The sequence below is a fragment of the Natator depressus genome, chromosome 9, assembly GCF_965152275.1.
Source record: "Natator depressus isolate rNatDep1 chromosome 9, rNatDep2.hap1, whole genome shotgun sequence".
NCBI classification, from domain to species: domain Eukaryota; kingdom Metazoa; phylum Chordata; order Testudines; family Cheloniidae; genus Natator; species Natator depressus.
This window is the reverse complement of record NC_134242.1, coordinates 91931567-91953749: the sequence shown is the minus strand read 5'-3', so window position 1 is coordinate 91953749 and position 22183 is coordinate 91931567. Positions and strand designations below refer to the sequence as shown.

General features: G+C 38.8%; 1 protein-coding gene across 3 annotated transcripts in view; it reads left to right on the top strand.

Moving 5' to 3' along the window:
- Nucleotides 1-221: 221 nt before the first annotated feature.
- Nucleotides 222-22183, top strand: part of FMR1 (fragile X messenger ribonucleoprotein 1) — a 57240-nt gene continuing 35278 nt past the window's right edge. The window contains exons 1-7 of one of the 3 annotated variants that reach the window (XM_074962638.1): nucleotides 222-638; nucleotides 10841-10893; nucleotides 12410-12503; nucleotides 14595-14666; nucleotides 14959-15107; nucleotides 17449-17542; nucleotides 17631-17747. In XM_074962638.1, the coding sequence (XP_074818739.1) occupies nucleotides 588-638; nucleotides 10841-10893; nucleotides 12410-12503; nucleotides 14595-14666; nucleotides 14959-15107; nucleotides 17449-17542; nucleotides 17631-17747 (630 nt within the window). In that variant the 5' untranslated portion in view covers nucleotides 222-587. The remainder of the gene's footprint in view (nucleotides 639-10840; nucleotides 10894-12409; nucleotides 12504-14594; nucleotides 14667-14958; nucleotides 15108-17448; nucleotides 17543-17630; nucleotides 17748-22183) is intronic. The other 2 variants (XM_074962636.1, XM_074962637.1) reach the window with 2 other exon arrangements.

The window sequence follows — 22183 nt, the reverse complement described above, 5'->3', positions numbered from 1 at the left end:
TCCTTCGACCCAAGGCCCCCCTGGAGGGCCGGGCCGGTCACGGAGCTGAGGGGCCCCTTTGAAAGCCCATGGCAGCCCGCGCCTTCCCGAGACAGAGGGCCTCCCCGACGGGCGTTCCCATTGGCCGCCGCACGCGTCGATGGCGTGCCGCCATTGGGTGGCGGTGCAGTCGCTCAGAGCGCGGGCGGAGGGGGTGGGACGCCGTAGCGCCGTGAGGTTCGGTTGCGTGCCGCCGTAGCGCGGCTGTGTCTCTGTGTGAGGGCGGGGTGCGGCCGGCTGGCCGTTAGGTGGTCGCGAGCGGGGCGTGCTCGCGCGAGTTAATTCCCCGCCCCTCCCCCTCTCCAGCGGAGCCCGTCACGTGATGCGGGTTTAATGTTTACATTCTAAGCGGGCGCCCCGCTCCCCTGTTCCCCGCGCGCCGCCGGGTGGTGACCGTTTCGCTTTCATTTCCGGGCAGCCGCGGGCGAGGAACGGAGCCGACCCGCCCCCGCCCGTCCGACTACGGAGCGAACCGAGGCTCCCCTCCCGCAGAGAGAGAGAGGCGGCGCCGGGCCTGGGCATCCCGCGCCGAGCCGCCGCGGCACAATATGGAGGAGCTGGTGGTGGAGGTGCGGGGCTCCAATGGGGCCTTCTACAAGGTACCACGCGCCCGGGCCGGGCCTCAGGGGAGGGAGCGCGGGGCCTCGGGCAGGAGGCGGCGGCTCCTCCCGCCGATGGGGAAAGGAGAGAGGCCTGGGCTAGACGGCGGCTTGGGAGAGCCGGTCCCTCCCCCCCACCTGAGGGGAGGGAGGGGAGCGGGGCGGGGGCACGAATGAGGGAGGCCGCCTTGGACAGAGGGAGCTCGGGGGCCCGGAGGCTTCGGGCCTATGAGACCTTCGCTCGGTGGGGGCAGGGAGGCCTGGGCTCGCCGCTCCCGGGGTGCGAGGGAAGATGAAGAGGGCCCGGCTGGGCCTCTCCCCCCGTAGCGCGCTGGGGGATCCGCGGCTGAGCAGAGCCTCCGCGCCAGGGGCCTTGCGTCGCACCCCGGCGAGCCCCTGCCGGGCGGGCCCCCCCCGGAAGCTCGTTAACGGGCTCTCGGGATGAAACGCCGCTCCCGGTGGCGCTGTTAATGCTGCGGTCAGGGATGCCCGCGCCGACCTGGGGTTGGCGCATCCCTTGGCCTTCAGGCCTGCTCCAAGGTCCTGGAAACGTTACTGACCAAATACGTCTCCCATTGAAAACGTGGTTTAGCCTGTTGGATGTGTACGTGGTAGCGTGTGTGCATTGGTGGTGGGGAGAGCCTTCGCTGAGGGTGGACCACGGGCACTGCCAGTTATTCCTGCTTGTTGTTGTTGCCACGGGGGTTACATGAAATGAAGAGCATTGGTCAGTTTACAGTAGAACATCATTTGGGTTGCAGTGGTCTGTGATCCAGAAGATTTAAAAAAAAAAAAAAAAAAAAGAGCAAAACGTTGGGCTAGGGCCTACTCCCACTGGAGTCAGCTATAGTGGATTCAGGCCCTTTGTCAAAATACAAACTGGTTAGTCTCTAAGGTGCCACAAGTACTCCTTTTCTTTTTTCTTTTTACGAATACAGACTAACACGGCTGTTACTCTGAAACCTGTCAAAATACAGTTAACCATAATGGGTCTGGCCTGTTCCTGCAAGGTGCTGAGCACTCTGCTCATATGGGTGTTGGATGTTCTTAGTGCCTTCAAGAATTGGGCCTAATATTCAGTTGTGTCCTGTGTTTGTTAATAAACTGGAGATGGATAGAACTGAATAGTTCATCACATATTATAGCATGTGAGAGGTAGGAAGGAGGGTCAGGGACCTAGATAATATTGAGTTCTAGTGGTCTAAAATGATGCCAGTATATGCAGATTTTTAAAAGTTAATTCTGTTTAAAATCTTTGGTTTTTTCCTTAAAATATCTGGAGGGAGATGTTTTCATATTTGATGCCATCTCATGTGTTTTCATAGTAAGGAGAGAATATATGAGTGCTAAATAGAGCATCTGTTGGGTCTGGAGTGTTCCAGTTGAAATCCCAGATCTGTATAGAAGTACCAGGAAATAAAATATTGAACACTCACAAAAGTCCCTTTTTTCTTTTCTTTGTCTTTTCTTTATGGGGTTGATGATAATTGTTCAAAAGATAACTGAGAATATGAAGTATGCATTTTAGGAATTAAAAAGGGTTTTTAAATGACAGTAGCTTTTTATCTAATTGTGCACCAGTAATTAAATGCATTATATATCATAGGCAGGCTTTATAGAAAGAGGTCATTTAAAACATGTACTCTCTGGTTAATAATTGATTAAAAATATATACTACTGTGACAAGATGACAGAGAAGATATAAAGTCAATTTCATGTACTTTATTTGAATGACATCAGTGCAGAAAGTTCTCCGCTTGGGAAATATTGTAAATTTCTTGATCCCTTCAATTTTTTTTTTACTCTAGACTAATAATAATAAAAAAAAAAAATAAGGTGATCAAGTAACCCAGCACATTTTATTTTATTACCAACATTTCTGGTCCCAGAACAAGTTAGGTATATGATGAATGGAAGGTTTCATTGGTTCATGAGTTACTCTATCTGTTCCATAAACTGAGAGTTTGTTTACTAAATGTGAACATCATTTAGTACATCCAGACTATTTTACAACATTTCTCTGAACGAAAATTATATTTTTCTTATATTTTAGAATTCATATAAGCTCTCTTTAGCAAATAGGAAGGGTAAATAAGACAGGTTTAAAATGGCAAGCAAAATGATCAACTCTGATGCAAAGGTTACTTAGAGAAAACAACACTCTAAGATTAGTGTTTAACAGAAAGGCATAGTTTATCATTCTAGTTATATCTTTTTTTATATTACCATAATATCCAAGCCCCTTGCACTTATTAATTAATTTTCATGCTGCCCTGTCAGGTGTCAGATTATCCCTATATTACAGATGGAGAAACTGAGGCACAGAATGAAATGGCTTGCCTAACATCATACTAAATTTCTGATGGGGGCCAGGACCTGAACAGCTTAAACACAAGACTGTCCCAATGAGAAAATAAGAAATTTCTTCAAGCAGCATCTTGATGGATCCCTCTAGAGTTATAATATTGTAAAACTGTTTATCATCCCATTTCATTTTATGGTATGTTAATATCTAGTGATCATCCTACAATTAGTACTATAAAACCACCTTAATTCACTCTGATTGGAAGACCCTTAGCAAAAATACTGTAAATACATTAAATCAGGGTACATGCTAGTATGTATGGAGTACAAGACAAAGGATGAAGACATTTACTGGCATGAGTTAGGGAATGACCATGTATTTATGACTGGCAAAGCTTACAAAGAATTATTTAGGTTATCCCAAATGAAGGTCAGTAGTCTCATCATACCAGTAACACCAACCATTAGTAATACTACTTTTATGCCACATATATTAAAAGAAAATGTTTTAGTAATATAATGGAGAGCTTTTAAAAATGTTGGATATTTTTTATCCCTTTACCAGACACCAAGGTTGTTTTTAATACTGTAAGTCCAGTTGTATTAGTGGAGGGGAAAAGGGTAACTTAAAATTGGGGAAGCTTTTGTTTGTACTGTGTCTATTACAGTGGGGCCTTGGTCTGTTTGGCATCTAATATTTACTTCAGTATACACCTTGTTTAATGATCTAAAATAGGTTTTATAAATCTTACTGTCACAAACTTAAGGACAGATACCTCATAGCCTGTCATAGCTAGAAACGAGTACCAAATCACATGTAAAAGGTAGGATTTCTAGCTTTCAAATGGGTAAAGCTCTCTGGCCTGGTTTTTCAGAAGTGATGAGAACTCTGAGCTCTTATTCACATTGCAATGGGAGCTGAGAGTGCTCAGCACATATGAAATGTAGGACGCTTATTTCTGGCGATCCCTGTTGACATGAGATGTTGAACTTAGAACAGTTGCTGGTCCCATTGTCACTCAGACCCGTTCAACTGGGGGTGGATGTTCCATGTTTGAGGATAAAAAAAATTTTTTTACACTACTTTGTGTGTATATTTCTTTTTCAATGGCTGTTTTAAAGCTGTTCAGAGGTTTGTAGCTGTAGAAGAGCCTGACCCAAAACCTCAGATTTTGAAAATATATGAACTTTAGGCATATTTGAAATCAGCCTGACTTTTGTGGCTTGGACCTGAATCTCTTTGGACGGTTAAAAATTTTAAGTGCTGGCTGATATGGCATTAATGGGCATAGTGCAGGTAAAATAGTCAAAGATGCAAGACAAATGCATTTCGTCACACGGACATCACTAATATATATGTGCTGTACAGTGTTTTATTTTCAGAGAGGAATACTTAAGTACACTTACAGTTTTTGAATGGTATGTGTTTCAGTGTGGGGTGTCATGGTACAAAATTTACATCTAATGGAAAATTTACACTTGGGAACAAATTAATAAGCGGGTTTAACCCACTTGTTCTGCAGCCTCATATACAAAATAATTGGTGATGTTTTAATGTCCTTCCCTCTAAACATTTATTCCCTGTCAATGTACTTCAAGAAGTAAAAATTGCAGTTGAGGACAGTGACAGTTTTAGAAAATGGTGTTCATTTCAGTTGCATAGGGAAAATATAAAGGATGCTGCTAATATAACTATAGTTTATTTTTCTACAGTATATTAGAGAACTGATTTTAATATAATATCTTAGTACTTTATATTTTCAAAGAATTATACAAATATTAACGCCCTCTAACACCTCCACAAAGTAAGTAGATAATTTTTATTATCCTAATTTTGTAGATAGGTTAAGTGACTTGTTGAAGGCTGCTCCCTGAGTTATTGATGGAAATATGATTTAGAACTAAGGAGTTCTTGACTTCCAGCTCTGTGTTCAATCTTGAAAACCATGATGCCTATCCATAAGTATTTTTCTGTAATGAATACAGATGCAGTAGAAGGCACAATACAGTATACAAAGTAAGACATTCAGTAGTGTACTTGTTTCAGTTTTATTTAGTTTTACTGAAAATTACCAGTGTTAGGTCTTTTACTGTGTTCATAATCTTTAAATGCATTATAAAACTGTATAGCTTAATCCTGTCTCCGATAATACTAGTCTCACATGTAAAACTGATGCCAACATAATATGTTGATTAAAACTAGGTATCTTTATCTCCTAAAGTAGGTGTGTCTGTGGGACTTCTGTTGCAAGTGACCAAAGAGGTCACTTAAAAAAACACTTAGCTGTGAGCATATTCAATTATTCGAATTAGATAAGAAAATGTTGTATGCAGCTGTTTAATGGGATCAATCCTATGCCAGTGGGGTTGGAATATACTGACTGCTTTTCCTGAAAGACACTCCACTACCTCCATTATCTCTTGCTATTGATATACTGTTAGCATCCTGTCAGTCTGTAATGTGGATCCATTTTTGACTTCTCCATCCACTTCCTGTCTGTGGCCAAATCTTGCCATTTCTTCTTCCATAACAATATTAAAATCTGCCCCTTTTTTTCTTTCCTAATGGTTAAATTGCTTGTCCATTCCCTCAATGACTGCAATTTTTATTTTCGATTTCTGGATATTGAACTTGTCTCCATCCAAACTGCTAATGTTAAAATAATCTTTGTCATTTGTTGTTTTAATCCCGTCACGTCCTGCAGAATTCCCCCCGGCTCCCTATTGTAGTTCCTTGTCCCTTCTTTGAAGGTTACATAATTCATCCCCAACAGATATCTCCAACGTTGTCTCCGTTTATGTCAATTCCCATCCCCTCCATCCTTCTAATGGTGCCAGCCTGGACATTCCCTTTGTTTCCTTCCCCTGATGCTCCTTTGTGACTTTTTGCCATTCTGCTACTCTATGTGAAATGCCTTTCCCAGGCTTGTTACCCAAATTGGCTCACTTTTCTCTTTCTGATTCCTTTGAAGAAAAAAATTACTTCAGCCATCCATGAGCAGCAAGTTAAATGATTAATTTAACCCCCCTAACACTTAATTTAATAGTATGGTCAATATGTGCATATGCCATACTGAGTAACTGAACATTTTTCTGACCCTAACCTTTATCCCTGCTCTTTTTCTTGCCCCTCCCCTGCCCCCTCTTTCTGATCTCCAATTATTACATCTGATTTTACACTTTAAACTCCTTGGGACAGGTACCATATCTTGAATTGTTCATGTGACGTGCCTAGCATACTCTTGGGCACTGAAATAATATATATATTGGTGTTTACAGTAGCATAACTTTTACATTTGTAAAATGACTAATAATGAAATTTAGGCCATATTTGGATCACTGAAAGTAAAACTTTATTTTGCAGAGTTTGTGAATGTTGACACATTTGAGACCTCCAGTAACATCAATATGTTGCAGGGACAGGTTTTATTTATTTATTTATTTTGTTTATGTTACTAATGTCAAGCACAGGGATTTAATGTTGTTCAGTTGCCATGATGAAAGTGCACCACATTAAGTTTTTCATGTCGGGGAGAGTGAACAACTTTAGTTATTTTCAAATTTTCTGGAGGCTGCTCTATATTATGTGCTTTCTGTTTTTGTGCTCTATGGCTCTCGAGCAGTAAGGGCAAACCTTTCTGCTCATTAGTTCCTAAAAAAAAAAAAAAAAAAATTGATATGGCCACTAATAATCTAAATGTTCTTCTCATGGTCTGTTCCTCGCTCCCCTGACTTCTTTCTGAACATCATTCCTCTTGATGTTATCTACTCCAACCTTTTATCTTCCCCCCGTTTTCCTTCATCTTAGTCTCCCTCTACGTTTAGTATGTTTCACACTCTACTATCTGTCATGCATGTTTGCTCAGGCTAGTCTTCCATCCCTCCTTACCCATACACCTATGAGCCTGAGATATACATATCTCTGCATCTTTATATTCCAGTTTTCGCAGTCCATCAACATTTAACTTTATATCAGCTTTGGGACTAGGTGCTTTTTCCTCTGGGCCATCTGATAGAGGAACAGAGGAAGACAGTGAAAGACATTAGACAGATTTGGCATCCACACATATGGACATCACAGCAAGAGCAGTTACATATGGGTATTGCTCTTCAGTGTTCCTGGCTTTAAGTGTTCATGTCTCTTGGTTGAGGCTTAAGCCACGTTGAAAATTTCCTTTCTGTGGAAAATGTGTATGGTAAGAAAACAGGTGAGACTCAAAGAAAATAATTGATGCTAAATCCTCTGCACAATCTGAGTCATCTTCAATCAAGCTAGAAAGGTTCAACAGCCTCCTCTTTCTGCTACCACAGAGAGTAACTATGGCAGGGGGTTACCATTCAACCTACCTGAACTTCAGACTAAAGCCTATGAGAAGAAAGGAAAAACCATCCCCCCCAAAGGTTATTGTCCTAATCAGTTGCTCATGTGACCTTCACTTTTTCCAAGCAAAACATTTGATGGATTGTTTTAAGAACACAGAGCTTGTCTTCAATTTGACTACCCTTCTTTCTGTAATTCCCTTTCTAGGGCTATTTGGGCCATTTCCTTATTGGATGTGGTGGAATTAACACATTATTCTAGCAATTGTTGAGTTTGGATAGAAGAGCCAATTACTCTCTCTGCTCCCACCCAACCCTATCCCAGTTCACTCCATGCCATTTCCTGTATTTTTCATGGACCATGTTCAGTGTTTAGAACAGCTTCAGGAGTCCTTAAAGATGGCGAAGTGCTCAGCACTGTAAAGGGAAAGGCTTCTACTCAGTGTTTCTTCGTACTAAAAAAGACATATAGCATTCATCCTTTTATGGTTCAAAGAAAACCAAAAAGATTAATTAAGAAGTTCAGGTTCTTCCTGCTGGCACTGGTATCTGTCATTCTTACTTTTTCCCTCAAGAGTAGTTTGGGGCTCTTGATTTAAGATGTATATTTTCATGATGTAATCAGATAATTTTGATAAGATTATCCTTGCTTTTGCATAGGTGACTATTACTAATAGTACATAGACCTGCTCTTTTGCCTTTCTGCAGAATGATAGGTTTATACAATGTGTGGTAGTGATTACAGTATACTTCAGATGTCAAGGCATCCATGTCTGTTAATATCTAGATCAGAGGTGGGCAATCTACGGGCCACATTTGGCCTGTGGGACTGTCCTGCCTGGCCCCTGAGATCCTGGCCCGGAAGGCTCACCTTCGGCCCCTTCCCTGCTGTCCCTCCTCCCCCGCAGCCTCACCTCATCATCAGGGAAATGCTCTGGGTGGCGGGGCTGCAGAGCCCGGCCTGACCCGGTGCTCTGTGCTGCGCGGCACAGCTGCCTGTCCTGGTGCAGCCACGCTGCCAGCCACTGGTGCTCCAGGGAGCGCGGTGAGGGGGCAGGGAGCGGGGGGGTTGGCTAGAGGACAGGGGAGTTCGGGGAGTGGTCAGGGGCGTGGATAGGGGTTAGGGCGGTCAGAGGGCGGGGAACAGGGGGGTTGAATGGGGGCAGGGGTCCCGGGGGGGGCAGTCAGGAAGGAGAGGGGGGGTTGGATGGGGTGGGGGTGTCAGTTAGGGGCGAGGGGTCAGGGGGGTCAGGGAGAAGGGGTGGTTGGATGGGGCAGGGGTCCCCGGGGGCCATCAGGGAACAGGGGGGTTGGATGGGGCAGGAGTCCCAGGGGGGCTGTCAGGGGGCAAGAAGCAGGTGGTGTTGGATAGGGGGCGGGGGCCGGGCTATGCCTGGCTATTTGTGGAGGCACAGCCTCCCCTAACGGGCCCTCCATACAATTTCAGAAACCCGATGCAGCCCTCAGGCCAAAAAGTTTGCCCACCCCTGATCTAGATCAGTAGCTGATTCAGACCTGCACATGACACACATTTGAAAATGTGTTCACTGTCCTAAGATTTGTCAAATGCATATCCTTAATTGCTGCTGTCCTGGACTTAGCATAAGCCAAGACAGAGCAAAGATGGATATGAGATGTATGCAAAATTTGCAATACCCATATGGGTGTATGTGAACCTAAAGTTCTGTTGTCTTATGTAAATACTGTTTCTATACCTATCTCAGCATGTGTGAGACGCTGAGCTCTGATGTTAGATTTGTTTTCTGTCATGCCAGAGAAAAATATTAACTGTATTTTTGGTATGTATGGAAAGGGAGCCTTTGTAAGTGATATGGCCAAATTTTATAACCAATTTGTGTCCTTTCTGAAGGTACTTCAATATAAATAACTTTAATGGTTCCTTTAATGTTCCTTGAGTGCTTTAAAGGGTGGGCATACTGCGAAAGGGGCTCCAGAGACTAACGGTGGCTTTGCTCTTTTTCACTTTGCTTTGACCTGAGCTCAGAAGAGATTATTAGTTCATTGCAGGTTATTGAGCCAGTATTGAACTTCCTGCTAGAATCACAGTTGTACTCATGTACACATATGTCACTTCATTTTGGCAGTAGTCACTCTCGATTCTCTTGTTTGATACTTAGGTGCTTCTGTTTTGGAAGAAAAGTGAAGTTACTATGGAATCTGAATTATAAAAGTGTCCCCTTGTTTCACTAAAAGTCTCAAAATTGGGGGAAGGTTAAATGTTCCACATAATATTTGGTGTAAATAATCTTGAACATTGTCAGTGGTCAAGATTATTTTCATTTTAGTGATGTGCTAAAAATGCCATCACTGTTAGTAGAACAAACTAGCATAGTCCTTTCATTCATGTCCCTCTTCTCCGTCTACTTTCCTGAATACACACATGAATCAACTTCTTATATGGACAAGTGCAAGCAGAAAACCCATGCTACCTATCATCAATTATCATAGTTTTTCAACACAGTTACATTTATTTATTTCTATTTTAGACACTTGCAAAAGTTCTTTTGTAGGCATTTAGTTAGTGGAAGAAATTTGAAAATTTCTACCTTTCTCCCTTCCACATAACCATGATTATCTGGAGGCTCTGAATAATACCACATAACTTTCTATGTAACACTTTTCATCAGTACATATTTCATCGGTGCTTTACAAAAGTGATGAGTATCGATATCATAATTTTACAGATAGGGAAACGTAAACACTGTGAAGCACGGGAAGTCAGAGAGACTTTCCCATGGTCACCCAGCAGGCCAGTGGTGGAGCTGAGAATAGAATCCAGGTTTCCTGAGTCACAGTTCAGTTCTCTGTTCAGTAGGCCCTCTAAAGTCTTTTCCTTCTTATCCCAAAGGAGAAGCTTAGGGATGAAATATTTACAGAGCCACCACCTCAGGAGGAAAATGGAGGGAAGGATATAGCGTGTCCCACTTTAATTAATCTAGAAAGGAAGTTGCTGAGCGCCAGGCAATAGCATTGAAGGGAATCTAGCTAAAGCTTGGGTGAATTGGGTATAACTGGGTCTTGTTGGTGTTACTGGAACTTGTTTTGGGGCGAGAAGGGAGCTGGGGAGGGAACTCAGAGAGCTGAGTACTGGGATATGGGGGTGGGGAATAAAAATTTTTTGGGATTTTTGATTTACACCACAGTTCTACAGTCAGAACTACAGGAAATGTAGAATTTTAGGCAAACCTTATTTAACACAACATATTAAGTAACTATACATAATGTATTTAACATTTATACATTCTGTTGTATATTCTGTTTGAAGTGTTCTGCACTTCCTTTTAAGAAGTGAAAAGAAAATAGTGCATGTATGATTTGAGTACTGCATAAGCACATCAGTGTACTGGTTGGTGCCCATAAACCAGGGGAGTACAAAGATGTCAGCAACTTTGTCTGTATAGTCCCATCTTCTAGGAAAATACTGCAAAATTAGAGATGATTTTAAAACAGACTTAATTTTTGAGTTTCAGTGGTGTCAGTGGAAAAAAGAAGCTTTAAGATGGCAGTATTTTTAAAATATAGGCACTATCCATAATTCTACTATTTTTTTCATACAGGCATTTGTAAAGGATGTACATGAAGATTCCATTACAGTTGCATTTGAAAACAAGTAAGTGTACTGCTGATGTTATAGTTTTTCACAATGTTTAAATCTAATACTGTGTTTATTTAATATGTGTCTCTAACTTAGTAATACATAAATACTGCCTTTTTCAGTATGGGTAAAAAAAATTAATACATTTAAAATCTGAATGCTTATGCTATTGCTCTTCACAATAAAAACTATTGTATTTTATTTTAAAATTTTATTTAGGAAAGATGTAATAAAATAAATAAGTTTGTTTTATTAAAGACAAAGGTAAACATTGCTGTATTACTAATGTTATATATTATGTTTGGATGGCTCAAAATCAGTTCCATGAGTTCAACCTGTATCTCTTGTTACTAGACTTGTTAGACTCACCAAGTTATTCTGAGTTGATTTTAAAATGTAACAGCATCAACACTGAGGCCTCTGGCAGCCCCCCTTGCAAGAAATCCATGTGCTACCCACCCCTTTCCATTTTTTTTAAGAATACATACACTTAGAGGCAAGTAAAAGAGAAAATCTTGGTAATATTCTGTATTTATGTATCTGTTGGTTTTTTAATGGAGGAAAACAATGCACATGTGCCTCTATAAACTCTCTCCAGCATATATTTGTGGTTGAGGTGACATCACTAAGTGTGTGCTGGGACATTCCTTGCTAGCTCCTGTTAAAGGCATGGGTGTTATAGAACCTGAGGAAAGAGTGCATTTTGAAGGGAAGCTTTTAACTTAAGTTATACTTACGTGTGAAAAAATAATTTACATACTATCACTGTTTAGTAAAATTAGAGAGAGTTCTTTTTCTCTTCCCTGTTGCCATTTGAAAGACCCAAACAAATTAATAGGGGAAGTTCAATGACTTTATAGGAGAAACAGTAAAATTGACTATACACAGAGTATTGTACAAACTAAAAACAGAAAAACACATTATTTAAAGATACAGAAAAATGTGATTGTTAAACCAAAATAAGTTGACGTGAGATTCAGAGAAGGTGTAAAATCTGAAACTTTTTTTAAAAAGCTAGATTTCCAAGCTGTCTTTTTTCTTTAAGCTATTGTGCTTGAATATCCATGTTAGCCTGGTTATAAGATGCATACAGCACATATTTCTTAAGTTGATGAAATCTTCAATACTTTACTGCACACCTTTAAATGGTCAGCTTTATTGATATGTTCTACTCAGTAAAGTTTGGAATATTTTTTAAATTCAAAAATAGAAGAATTTGGAATTTGTTTAGTATAAAAATAGAACTTCTAGGTGTTTGACAGTATTGTAAGCAAAATACTGATTTTCGGGAGTGGTGGGGGGGATTATTTTGTGGTAAGGTCCCTGATACAGTTTTAATATTACTTTTAGTTTTAAGATGCTTAACTACATTTTAAAAACTTTTTTTGCAACATTTCTATAGTAGATTCTGTTAATTTAAATTTCATGAAGTTTTTGTGTGAAAATTACAGGTCTAAAACACTTGTGGTCATCCTTTTAAAAAGAAAGTGAAAGTACATGGGCCAATCTATCGCTGTATTTTTCTTTTCAGCTGGCAGCCAGAGAGACAAATTCCATTCCATGATGTGAGGTTTCCACCACCTGCAGGCTATAATAAAGATATAAATGAAAGTGATGAAGTAGAGGTATGTATTATGTTTTAAACAGTACCTTTTTAGTGACAGGAAAAGAATGTCAGCTAAGTAACTGGGAATAAGTAGAACACTACACCATCTCATTGATATCAAACATTATAGAAGATCATGCTGAGTCTATTTAACAGCTTCTTTTGACAGTTGTAAACCACATCCTTGACACTTGCGGGATTTGTATGCTACAGTTGTTTTCCTGACCTCCATGGTAATGATAGCAATTGGCTTACAAACAGTGCTGTAAATTAGATCCTCATGTCTTCATTGATGAAGGAAACTGTGTTAGTATCTGCTTGGATTTGAATCATGTTAGCCAGAACTGTTTCAGCAGTATAGACAGGGTCTATATGTATAAAATAAAACCTCAAGATAAAAAAGCAACTTTGTAATATGTAATAAAAAAATACTATAGTGCCCACTGATAACAGACCTGCCAACTTGATGGGTTTTCAGACCTTCCTTTCGATCTCTGGGGGATACCCATCTGCTTGTGATTTAGCTGTCTTCCTCACTTCCCCAGTTGATTGACTGGGAATGCAGAGTTGATTTGTGGGCAGGGGCCCCAGAAATAATTGTGCGACTTATTGAGAATTAATTGATGTGGGGCTGGGAAGCACACGTTTAATTGACCCGGGGCCAGCTCTTGGATTGCATAATTGACTTACAGCTGGGGATAGGCAGATCTGTTGCTGAAGGGGCACAGAACTATTCATTTCAGGGTTTATGGGAAATTGGAGCCATTTGCGCAATTGGGTAGTATTTTGTGCAAATTCGTGTAATTGTATGCAAATTAAAACTTGTTTTTGTCACAGGATGTTGGCAGTAATGTGATAGATTATGCAGTGGTTATCAAACTCCATTGCACTGCAACCTTTTTCTGACAACAAAAATTACTACATGACCCCGGATGGGTGGGTGCTGGAGCCCTGTTGCCTCAAGTGTGTATGGGAGAGCCGGAGCCCTGCTGCCCAGAGTGTGGGGAGGGCAGAGGGAGCCCAAGCCCCGAGTTGGGGGAGGAGAGGCTGGAGCACTCTGGCTTCAGCTTCAGTCCTGGGTGGTGGGCCTCGGGCTTTGGCTTCAGTCCTGGGCCCCAGCAAGTCGAACACAGGCCTTGGTGATCCCATTAAAATGGGGTCGTAACTCACTTTGGGGTCCGAACCACAGTTTGAGAACTGTTGGGTTACAGTATGGTATTATTGAGGGTGGGGTAATTTTCAAAGGCACAAAGAGCAACAATCAAAAGAAGTTGTTTTGAAGCCAGAGTTAACAATTGGCTGATTAAACATATTACTTCTTCTTTCAATCTTGCAGAACTACAATTAAGAAAATATAATATACAAAAATTAAGGTCACTCTAATATTATCCATCCGACTTCCTTATTTTACAAGTTTAAACTTCTTACTCCTTTCCTAAATGTTGTCTAAATTTAAAAGTTTTGCTGATATGGAAATATAGCTTATTTTGATTCAGAGAGCAAAATAAACTATGCCAGCAAAACCACTTCTTTACTGATAAAACTATGTCTACACTAGGGCTTTTGACACATAGCTATGATGTATAAAAAATAACATAAAATCATCACATCCCTAATTGACATTGCTATCCTGGCAACACTTTTTAGTATAAAGCTGGTTTTATTGATGTTATGAGAGAGGTTCTATATGTCAATTTGCTGACTATATAATATTGTGCACTGGCATGACCCGTACAATACCTGTATGTAATTAGAAGAGTTATAGATGAAATTGAAATATTAGCTGGCCTATAAGTCTGAATTCCTTTGCTTTTTTGAGTACTTCAGGATTGTCGTGACTTTTTTGCTGATTCATATGGGCTATAATTTTATATTTGCTATGGTGTTTGAACTAGGCACTTTGTTTACATTTTATGGATCTTATATAATTTACTGGCTTGAAAAGCTCTTGCATAGCAGGAGTGGTAATATCAGTCATGACTTGTGATGTGCTAGCTTGTGATGTGTGTTTGTCTCTGTCTGAGGGATTATGCAAATTCTACACAAGTTTCTTTATTAATATAAGGCAGTTCTCATCTTGCAGTGTTGTACATTATACCTTTTTGTTTAGGTTTATTCCAGAGCAAATGAAAAAGAACCATGTTGCTGGTGGCTGGCTAAAGTGAGAATGATAAAGGGTGAGGTAGGAATATATATACATACACACTTCAATTTTCTTGTATTTCTCTTTTCTTTTGCAACTGTCTGGACATCAGATTTGAAGTTGTTTCTCTTTTTAAATTTATTCTTAAGTAACTATGTAGGCTATCCCCGTAGTAGGAAGTTTGATTAGGAGTGTCTTTTTACCTAAAACTAAAAAAGTGCAGTTTATTTGCGCAATTAAAGAATACTTCACACTCAATGCAGTCATAGCACAATTCTTGTTCTTGTCATTAAACATGTAGCTTGGATGATTTTATTATTTTTTATATCAGTTTTATGTAATAGAATATGCAGCCTGTGATGCTACATACAATGAAATTGTCACAATTGAGCGTTTAAGATCTGTGAATCCCAACAAACCTGCAACAAAAGATACTTTTCACAAGATCAAACTGGAAGTGCCAGAAGATTTAAGGCAAATGTAAGTACAAATCTGTATACATAATTTATTTTGAAATTTTGCTTGCCTGTAAGAACTCAGAGAAGAGGGAATTGAAAATTGTCATTAATAGTTTAAATGAGATTTTTCTACATTTATCAGATGAAAGTGCAGAAAATGTAGACATTACTAACAATGTTACAGTTTGGACCCATTTCAGGAAATAATGTCTGAAGTGGTACTGCAAGCCTGCAGAAATAAAGAATTTTTTTTTCTTTTGGGTTTTCATAGTCTTGAAGGGTATAGAACCATGTGTTGTTTTTTGTTTCATTGTTCTACTGTTTACTGATATAAATAGGAAAAAATGAATTTGATAAGAATTGAATGCATCTTATCAAGTTATTTGAAAACTACATGAAAATACTTATATTTTTTTAACTTGATAAGCAGATTGGATATGACAAGTGGCTATATAAATACATGTTTAATGGCTGAGGAAAATCCCATGCTGCCTATTAAGTTTAGGTTATTTTAATGATGAATGTATGGATGAAATAATTGAATAGTAAATCAGTAATGGCAGAAACTATCTACTGGTTTGAAATAAGAACAACTAATTGTGAGACTCTTCTAGAATACTGACATGTCAATTACCTGAAAATTCCGGAGAATGTAGTTCAAAAACCTCGGCTGAAACTCTGACTTCCCTTTGTAGCTTTAAAAGATAACCCAAAACAGAGAACTGGAGAAGGGGTCTTATAGAAAGAAGCTATTCTATTGCATAACACTCCCCAACCTTCAAAATTGTAGGCTTAGTGGAATATTCTGTAGTCCACTATGCACCCTGCTGCTACTCATTTATATTGAGTAGAGAACTGGATGCATTTACAGTGCTTTCATTTGTTGTATCATCAATTCTGGCAGGCAAAATATAGAATCCGAAATCCTCCGTCCTAACAGATACATTAAAAAAAGACAGCTGGGTTTCTTTTTAAATATTTAAGATTAAACACTCTTTTAAAGAGAAGATCTTAATGGTTTTTCTTCTAAAAAGCTCATCATTTCACTTTCTGAAAGCAGTGTTAGATGAATCTGTCATGTGCAGGAACAACATATGAGCTGCAATGAATTACACAGAAATAATTTCATCTCAGATTTCTGGTGAATCATAAACCTTTGACATTTTAACCTGAGCACTTCTATTGAAATAGTTCCTTGAAGCCTCTCTGTTTTATGAAATTTAATTGAAAATTCAACTGATCAATCAAATGCAGAATAACTGTACTTAATACAGTTTAGATAGAGTTTAGTAAATATTTTTCTGAAGTACAAAGTTAAGACTATAAAGCTTGGTTATGGGAAAAATGGGTGAAAAAAAATCTTAATATTCAACCATTATTTATATAAGACACCACCTATCTTAGATGATTCAGGAGGGTTCTCTTCACAAAATAACTTGATGAAGAGTTCAGGATTTGCTTATACCAATACAGTAGGTGGCGAGAGCAATCTGTGAAAACTATGATAAATTAAATGTGGTCGTTATCACAGAAATATGGACATGTAGCCAGATGTAATTAAAATGTAAATGACAAAACTTAACATTCAGAAATGCAGAAGAAAAATATATTTTACATAAGACCAAAAGAATGACCTACGTTTCAAGGTTCTAATGACACTTTCTGATGGTTGTTACGAGTCATTGTGTGGGAAGCCTTTATTGATATGTGAATGAATTGGATCCAAAGTGTTAAGTCTTAAATCTACTATAACCGCTAGAATTAATAATAGTTACTTAATTTTTTCTTTAAAGAAAAAATTATATTTCTATCATCAACTATCAGTAATGTTCATTTAATAGAAATATATTATCCTTTAAACAAGTTTAGTGTGCACATACCCACACTTGTGAAGACCAAAAAAATACTTGGAACACTAATCTTTTAATCTTGCTTAGCATCTTCAGAAATTACGCATGCATGCATGCCTGGAAAAACAGTTGGAATATCTCCTTTTACTATTTTCTATATTTGAATCAGAAAGGAAGTTCTGCCTTCCCCTTTGTTTCCCACCTCCCCTCCCCCAAAGATTGTCTACATCCTTTTCAGAAGAAAGGAGTATCTTTAAGTTCAGATTCTTCACACAGAAGATTTGAACTAGCTTTTTATTCACATATTTTCTTTAAAGGTGCTGGTTACCATATCTACTTGTGCCAGTGGAATTATAGTTTTCAGATATTAACTTAGCATACTTACAGAACTACCCTTGTGTTCTACAAAGAAAATATTTTACTATTAATAGTTTCAAAGATGATACATTTTATGGTTGAGCCACAAATACATCAAATAAACATTCTGTAAATATGTAACATTTTTATTCTTAGGTGTGCCAAAGAGTCTGCACACAAAGACTTCAAAAAGGCAGTTGGAGCATTTTCTGTAATATATGATTCTGAAAACTATCAGCTTATCATTTTGGTAAGTACTATTTCCCTAACTACCTATTGTAAGGGTTTGTTTGAACAGTGGATTTATCAACTGTTTTGTTTTTTTATCAATAATGTAGTCCATCAATGAAGTAACAACAAAGCGAGCAAATATGCTGATTGATATGCACTTTCGAAGTCTTCGCACCAAGTTATCTCTGATATTGAGGAATGAAGAAGCTAGTAAACAGCTAGAGGTATGTTATCTGTTTCTCCATCAGATAACCTGAATACTGTACTGAAAACACTTGTGCATTTATAGCTGGCAGGAGTTTTTTACATGGGTGGTGGTATAATTAAGTACCAGTATTCTCAGTGTTCTACCAGGTGCAGGTAGAGATGTAGTCCCTGACAGAGCAGTTTACAATTTAAGGGTCTAATCTTGCATCTGGTCCCACTGGAGTCAGCAGGGGTATGTGTAGGAGTGAATAATTGCTTCATAGGATTGGACCCTAAAATGCCAAGATTTGAGAACACTATGCTGGGGAATCCAGAGATCTGTGATAATTTAGAATGTTTGTTTTTAAATATAGGTGGCTGTGGCTATAGCATGGCATTGATGTGGGTGAATGTTTGTAGCCCTCATAGAAAAAACAGGTTTCAGAGTAGCAGCCGTGTTAGTCTGTATTCGCAAAAAGAAAAGGAGTACTTGTGGTACCTTAGAGACTAACAAATTTATTTGAGCATAAGCTTTCGTGAGCTGCAGCTCACTTCATTGGATGCATAAAGTGGAAAATACAGTGAGGAGATTTATATACACACAGACCATGAAAAAATACACATTGTAAGGAGAGTGATCACTTAAGATGAGCTATTACCAGCAGGAGAGTGGGGTGGGGGGAGAGAAAACCTTTTGAAGTGATAATCAAGGTGGGCCATTTCCAGGAGTTAACAAGAAGGTCTGGGGGGGGGAGAATATTCCCCCTCCCAAACTGTTCCTCAGAGGTTCTTGTTAACTCCTGGAAATGTGCTGGAAATGGCCCACCTTGATTATCACTTCAAAAGGTTTTCTCTCCCCCCACCCCACTCTCCTGCTGGTAATAGCTCATCTTAAGTGATCACTCTCCTTACAATGTGTATTTTTTCATGGTCTGCGTGTATATAAATCTCCTCACTGTGTTTTCCACTTTATGCATCCGATGAAGTGAGCTGTAGCTCATGAAAGCTTATGCTCAAATAAATTGGTTAGTCTCTAAAGTGCCACAAGTACTCCTTTTCTTTTATAGAAAAAACAGGTTTACATATGAGGTTTTAAAATGTTTAGGGTGGGAGTCTGGAATATGAAGGGCTTTAGAGTGTGGTATAAAAGAGAGCACAACAATGAATTGGAGAAGAAAATGAAGGGAGTGATGAGACTACTGATGTTGGCCAAGCAAAGGGGATAGTATTTATAGTCGGTAGATACAATGTTCACAAATCAACATACAAAAAATATGACATACTGTATTCTTATGATTCAAGAGTGTGTTGAGTGGCTGGAAAGCTCACTTGTGTTTGTACGTGGGAAAAGAGTGGGCAAGCAAATACATACTTCGCTGTATAGTAGAATGAACTTTTTCCTTACTTTCCTAAGTGTAAATCAAAGATAATATCCATATTTGTAAAGAATTTTGAGATGTACTGACAAGAACTGTGTGTCAAGTACGATTATTACTATGTCACATTTCATATTGGGAAATGGCACCTCTGTTCTATTATGTTAGAGCCTATATTTTCAGAGGTTTTAATTTCTCATTTTAGCTTAATGAAACATATTATAGTGCAGGACTTCACAACTCAAGTGAATTACACGAATGTTGCTGTTGAGTTACATCCCACAGGTTGAGAAACTAAGAGTAGTACAATTTTGAAGGCACTAGCACCAAGCCATGAGTTAAGAAAAGAGCAGCTCACTCTCACCGTCCTGCTGATCTTCCCTGAGCCCCACTGCACCATTCTTTTTCTCTGTCCCGTGCAATGTGAAGTCCTGGGGAAGTGGTGCTTCAGGACACAGCCTCTTGAAGTGTTACTTCCCCAGAGCTAATAACTGTATGGATAGGAAGCAGAAACACCTTGTTCCTAAACTTAATTCTCTCTCCTCCTGACATACACCAGCTATCACTGACATCCTTCAGCTTCCACTCAAAACCAGCCATTGGCTCTTGTTACTTCAGTTCTGAAGCTCTTTGCAACCTCAAAGGATTGGGGAATTTCAGTGAATCCTGACAAGAAACCATGAATGGATTTGGGGTCCTGGATGGAAAACAGTTGAGAATCCACTATAATAGTGGGATAAATCTATAGCTGTAGTATAGTGGGATGAAACTTGGCTGTGATATCTATCAACAGTTTATTTTTTTTAAATGGCTTAAATGATTTTAAGTGACCAGAATGTATCTTTTTCCATGCATTTTTTTTTGCCATTTTTACATATCCTATCTCTTGGAAGTGCTTACTTAAAACAGTTTTTTATCATAGATATTTGGGAGGGGTTTTTTTGTGGATTGCTACTTATGTACACTTCCATTAACATGGTAGTAATTCAAAATAAACTGATGTATAAAGAATAATAACTGTTTCATTTGTTTCGTATTTGTCTTAAAGATCCATCATATGCTAATATGACTAATTCAGTGAACCGCAGGAGATCACCAAGCCAATTTACTATTGGTAGAAATTGTGAAGGGACAGTTTTTATTTCCAAAACGAATTTCCTCCTACATATACTTTCATGGGCTAGCAAGTTTTGTTGTTGGATTTTTTACGTATTTTGTATTTATTTGTTCTATCATCAGAGAACAAAGGAACTAAAATGCAAAATTGTTGTGCAGTTATCAGTCATCAAATAAATCAGATTTTTTTTTTGTAAGCTAGCTACCACTCTCACTAGCTCTGTTACACCCGGACATTTGGGGATAGTGCATAATTTTACCTAAGAATTGTCCTCTGTGCGGTAGGTTGAATTAAATGCTGAATGATCTAATTGCAAAACTTCCTTGTTGTTTTTACTGTTCTTAGTTGAAATTTTAAATTTAGTTTTTATCATAACTGCAATTGAATACTTGCAACAATTCACTTAAATTTGATAATTTCACTAGTGAAGATGTGTGTTCCTCATAATAAACATGACCAAAAAAAAAAATGCACTTTTTGCATGTGCCTAAAAACTATGCTTGCAGTAATGCAAGACTTGGGCATTGTACCACTCAGTCACTCTTCAGCAGAGCTCTCTCTCATAAGATAATTAATTACATCTGTATTTTTTTATAAGGCATGAGAAGTCTTTGTAATGGATAGTTGTCAGTCAATATTTTATTCTTTGAAAATAAGTTTTTGTAAGAAGGATGCCATGTAACTTTTCTGATTCCATTGATATTTCCTTAATTACACCTTATATATTGTTACCCCAGTCACAGAGCAAAACAGTGCTTTTTTAATATATAATCTTTTAAAATGCAGTTCTACCCTGGAAGGAGATTTGTAAGTTTCATTGGGGTTATTGTACTTCAATGATTTGAGCTCAGATTTGCTCAGTTTTACTAATCAAAATGAGTTTTCCTGAGTCCCAGTCCTGCAAACTTGCCTTCAGAGCTGAAAGTTGATTTTTAGTTTTAATTTGTGCAAAATCTCCAGTTAAAAAAATTCTGCAGACCATTTTATGCCAATAGTTACACTTGTATAGCTGCATTTAAAACTAATGGGACATGCAAAGATGTAACAGTAGTTAATCTGAAGTCAGTTGCACTGCACAGGTGTAGGCCCCATTTGGCCTACAGAATCATCATTACTGCCCTGCTGAGACAGGGTGCACATTTTATCTTGTTAAGGGTACATGATTGTCACATTCTCATTCACATTCTCTATTGCACCACTCAGCTCTTTACTCTAAGTTTGGACTTTATCTGCGGAAGTGCTATGGGTGATTACTAGGGCTGTCGATTAATCGCAGTTAACTCATGTGATTAACTCAAAAAAATTAATTTTGATTTAAAAAAATTAATCGCAATTTTAATCGCACTGTTAAACAAGAGACTACCAATTGAAATTGATTAAATATTTTGGATGTTTTTCTACACTTTCATATATATCTTGTATTCTGTGTTGTAATTGAAATCAAAATGTATATTTTGATTACAAATATTTGCACTGTAAAAATGATAAACAGAAGAAATAGTATTTTTCAGTTCACCTAATACAAGTACTGTAATGCAATCTCTTTATCTTGAAAGTTGAACTTACAAATACATAATTATGTACAAAAATACTGCATTCAAAAATAAAGCAATGTAAAATTTTAGAGCTTGCAAGTCCACTCATCCAATGAAGTGAGCTGTAGCTCACGAAAGCTTATGCTGTAATAAATTTGTTAGTCTCTAAGGTGCCACAAGTACTCCTTTTCTTTTTATGGATACAGACTAACACGGCTGCTACTCTGAAACAAGTCCACTCAGTCCTCCTCCTTCTTCAGCTAATAGCTCAGACAAACAAGTTTGTTTACATTTACAGGTGATAATGCTGCCCTCTTCTTATTTACACCAGAAAGTGAGAACAGGCATTTGCATGGTACTTTTGTCGCCAGCGTTGCAAGGTATTTACGTGCCAGATATGCTAAACATTCGTATGCCCCTTCATGCTTTGGCCACCATTCCAGATG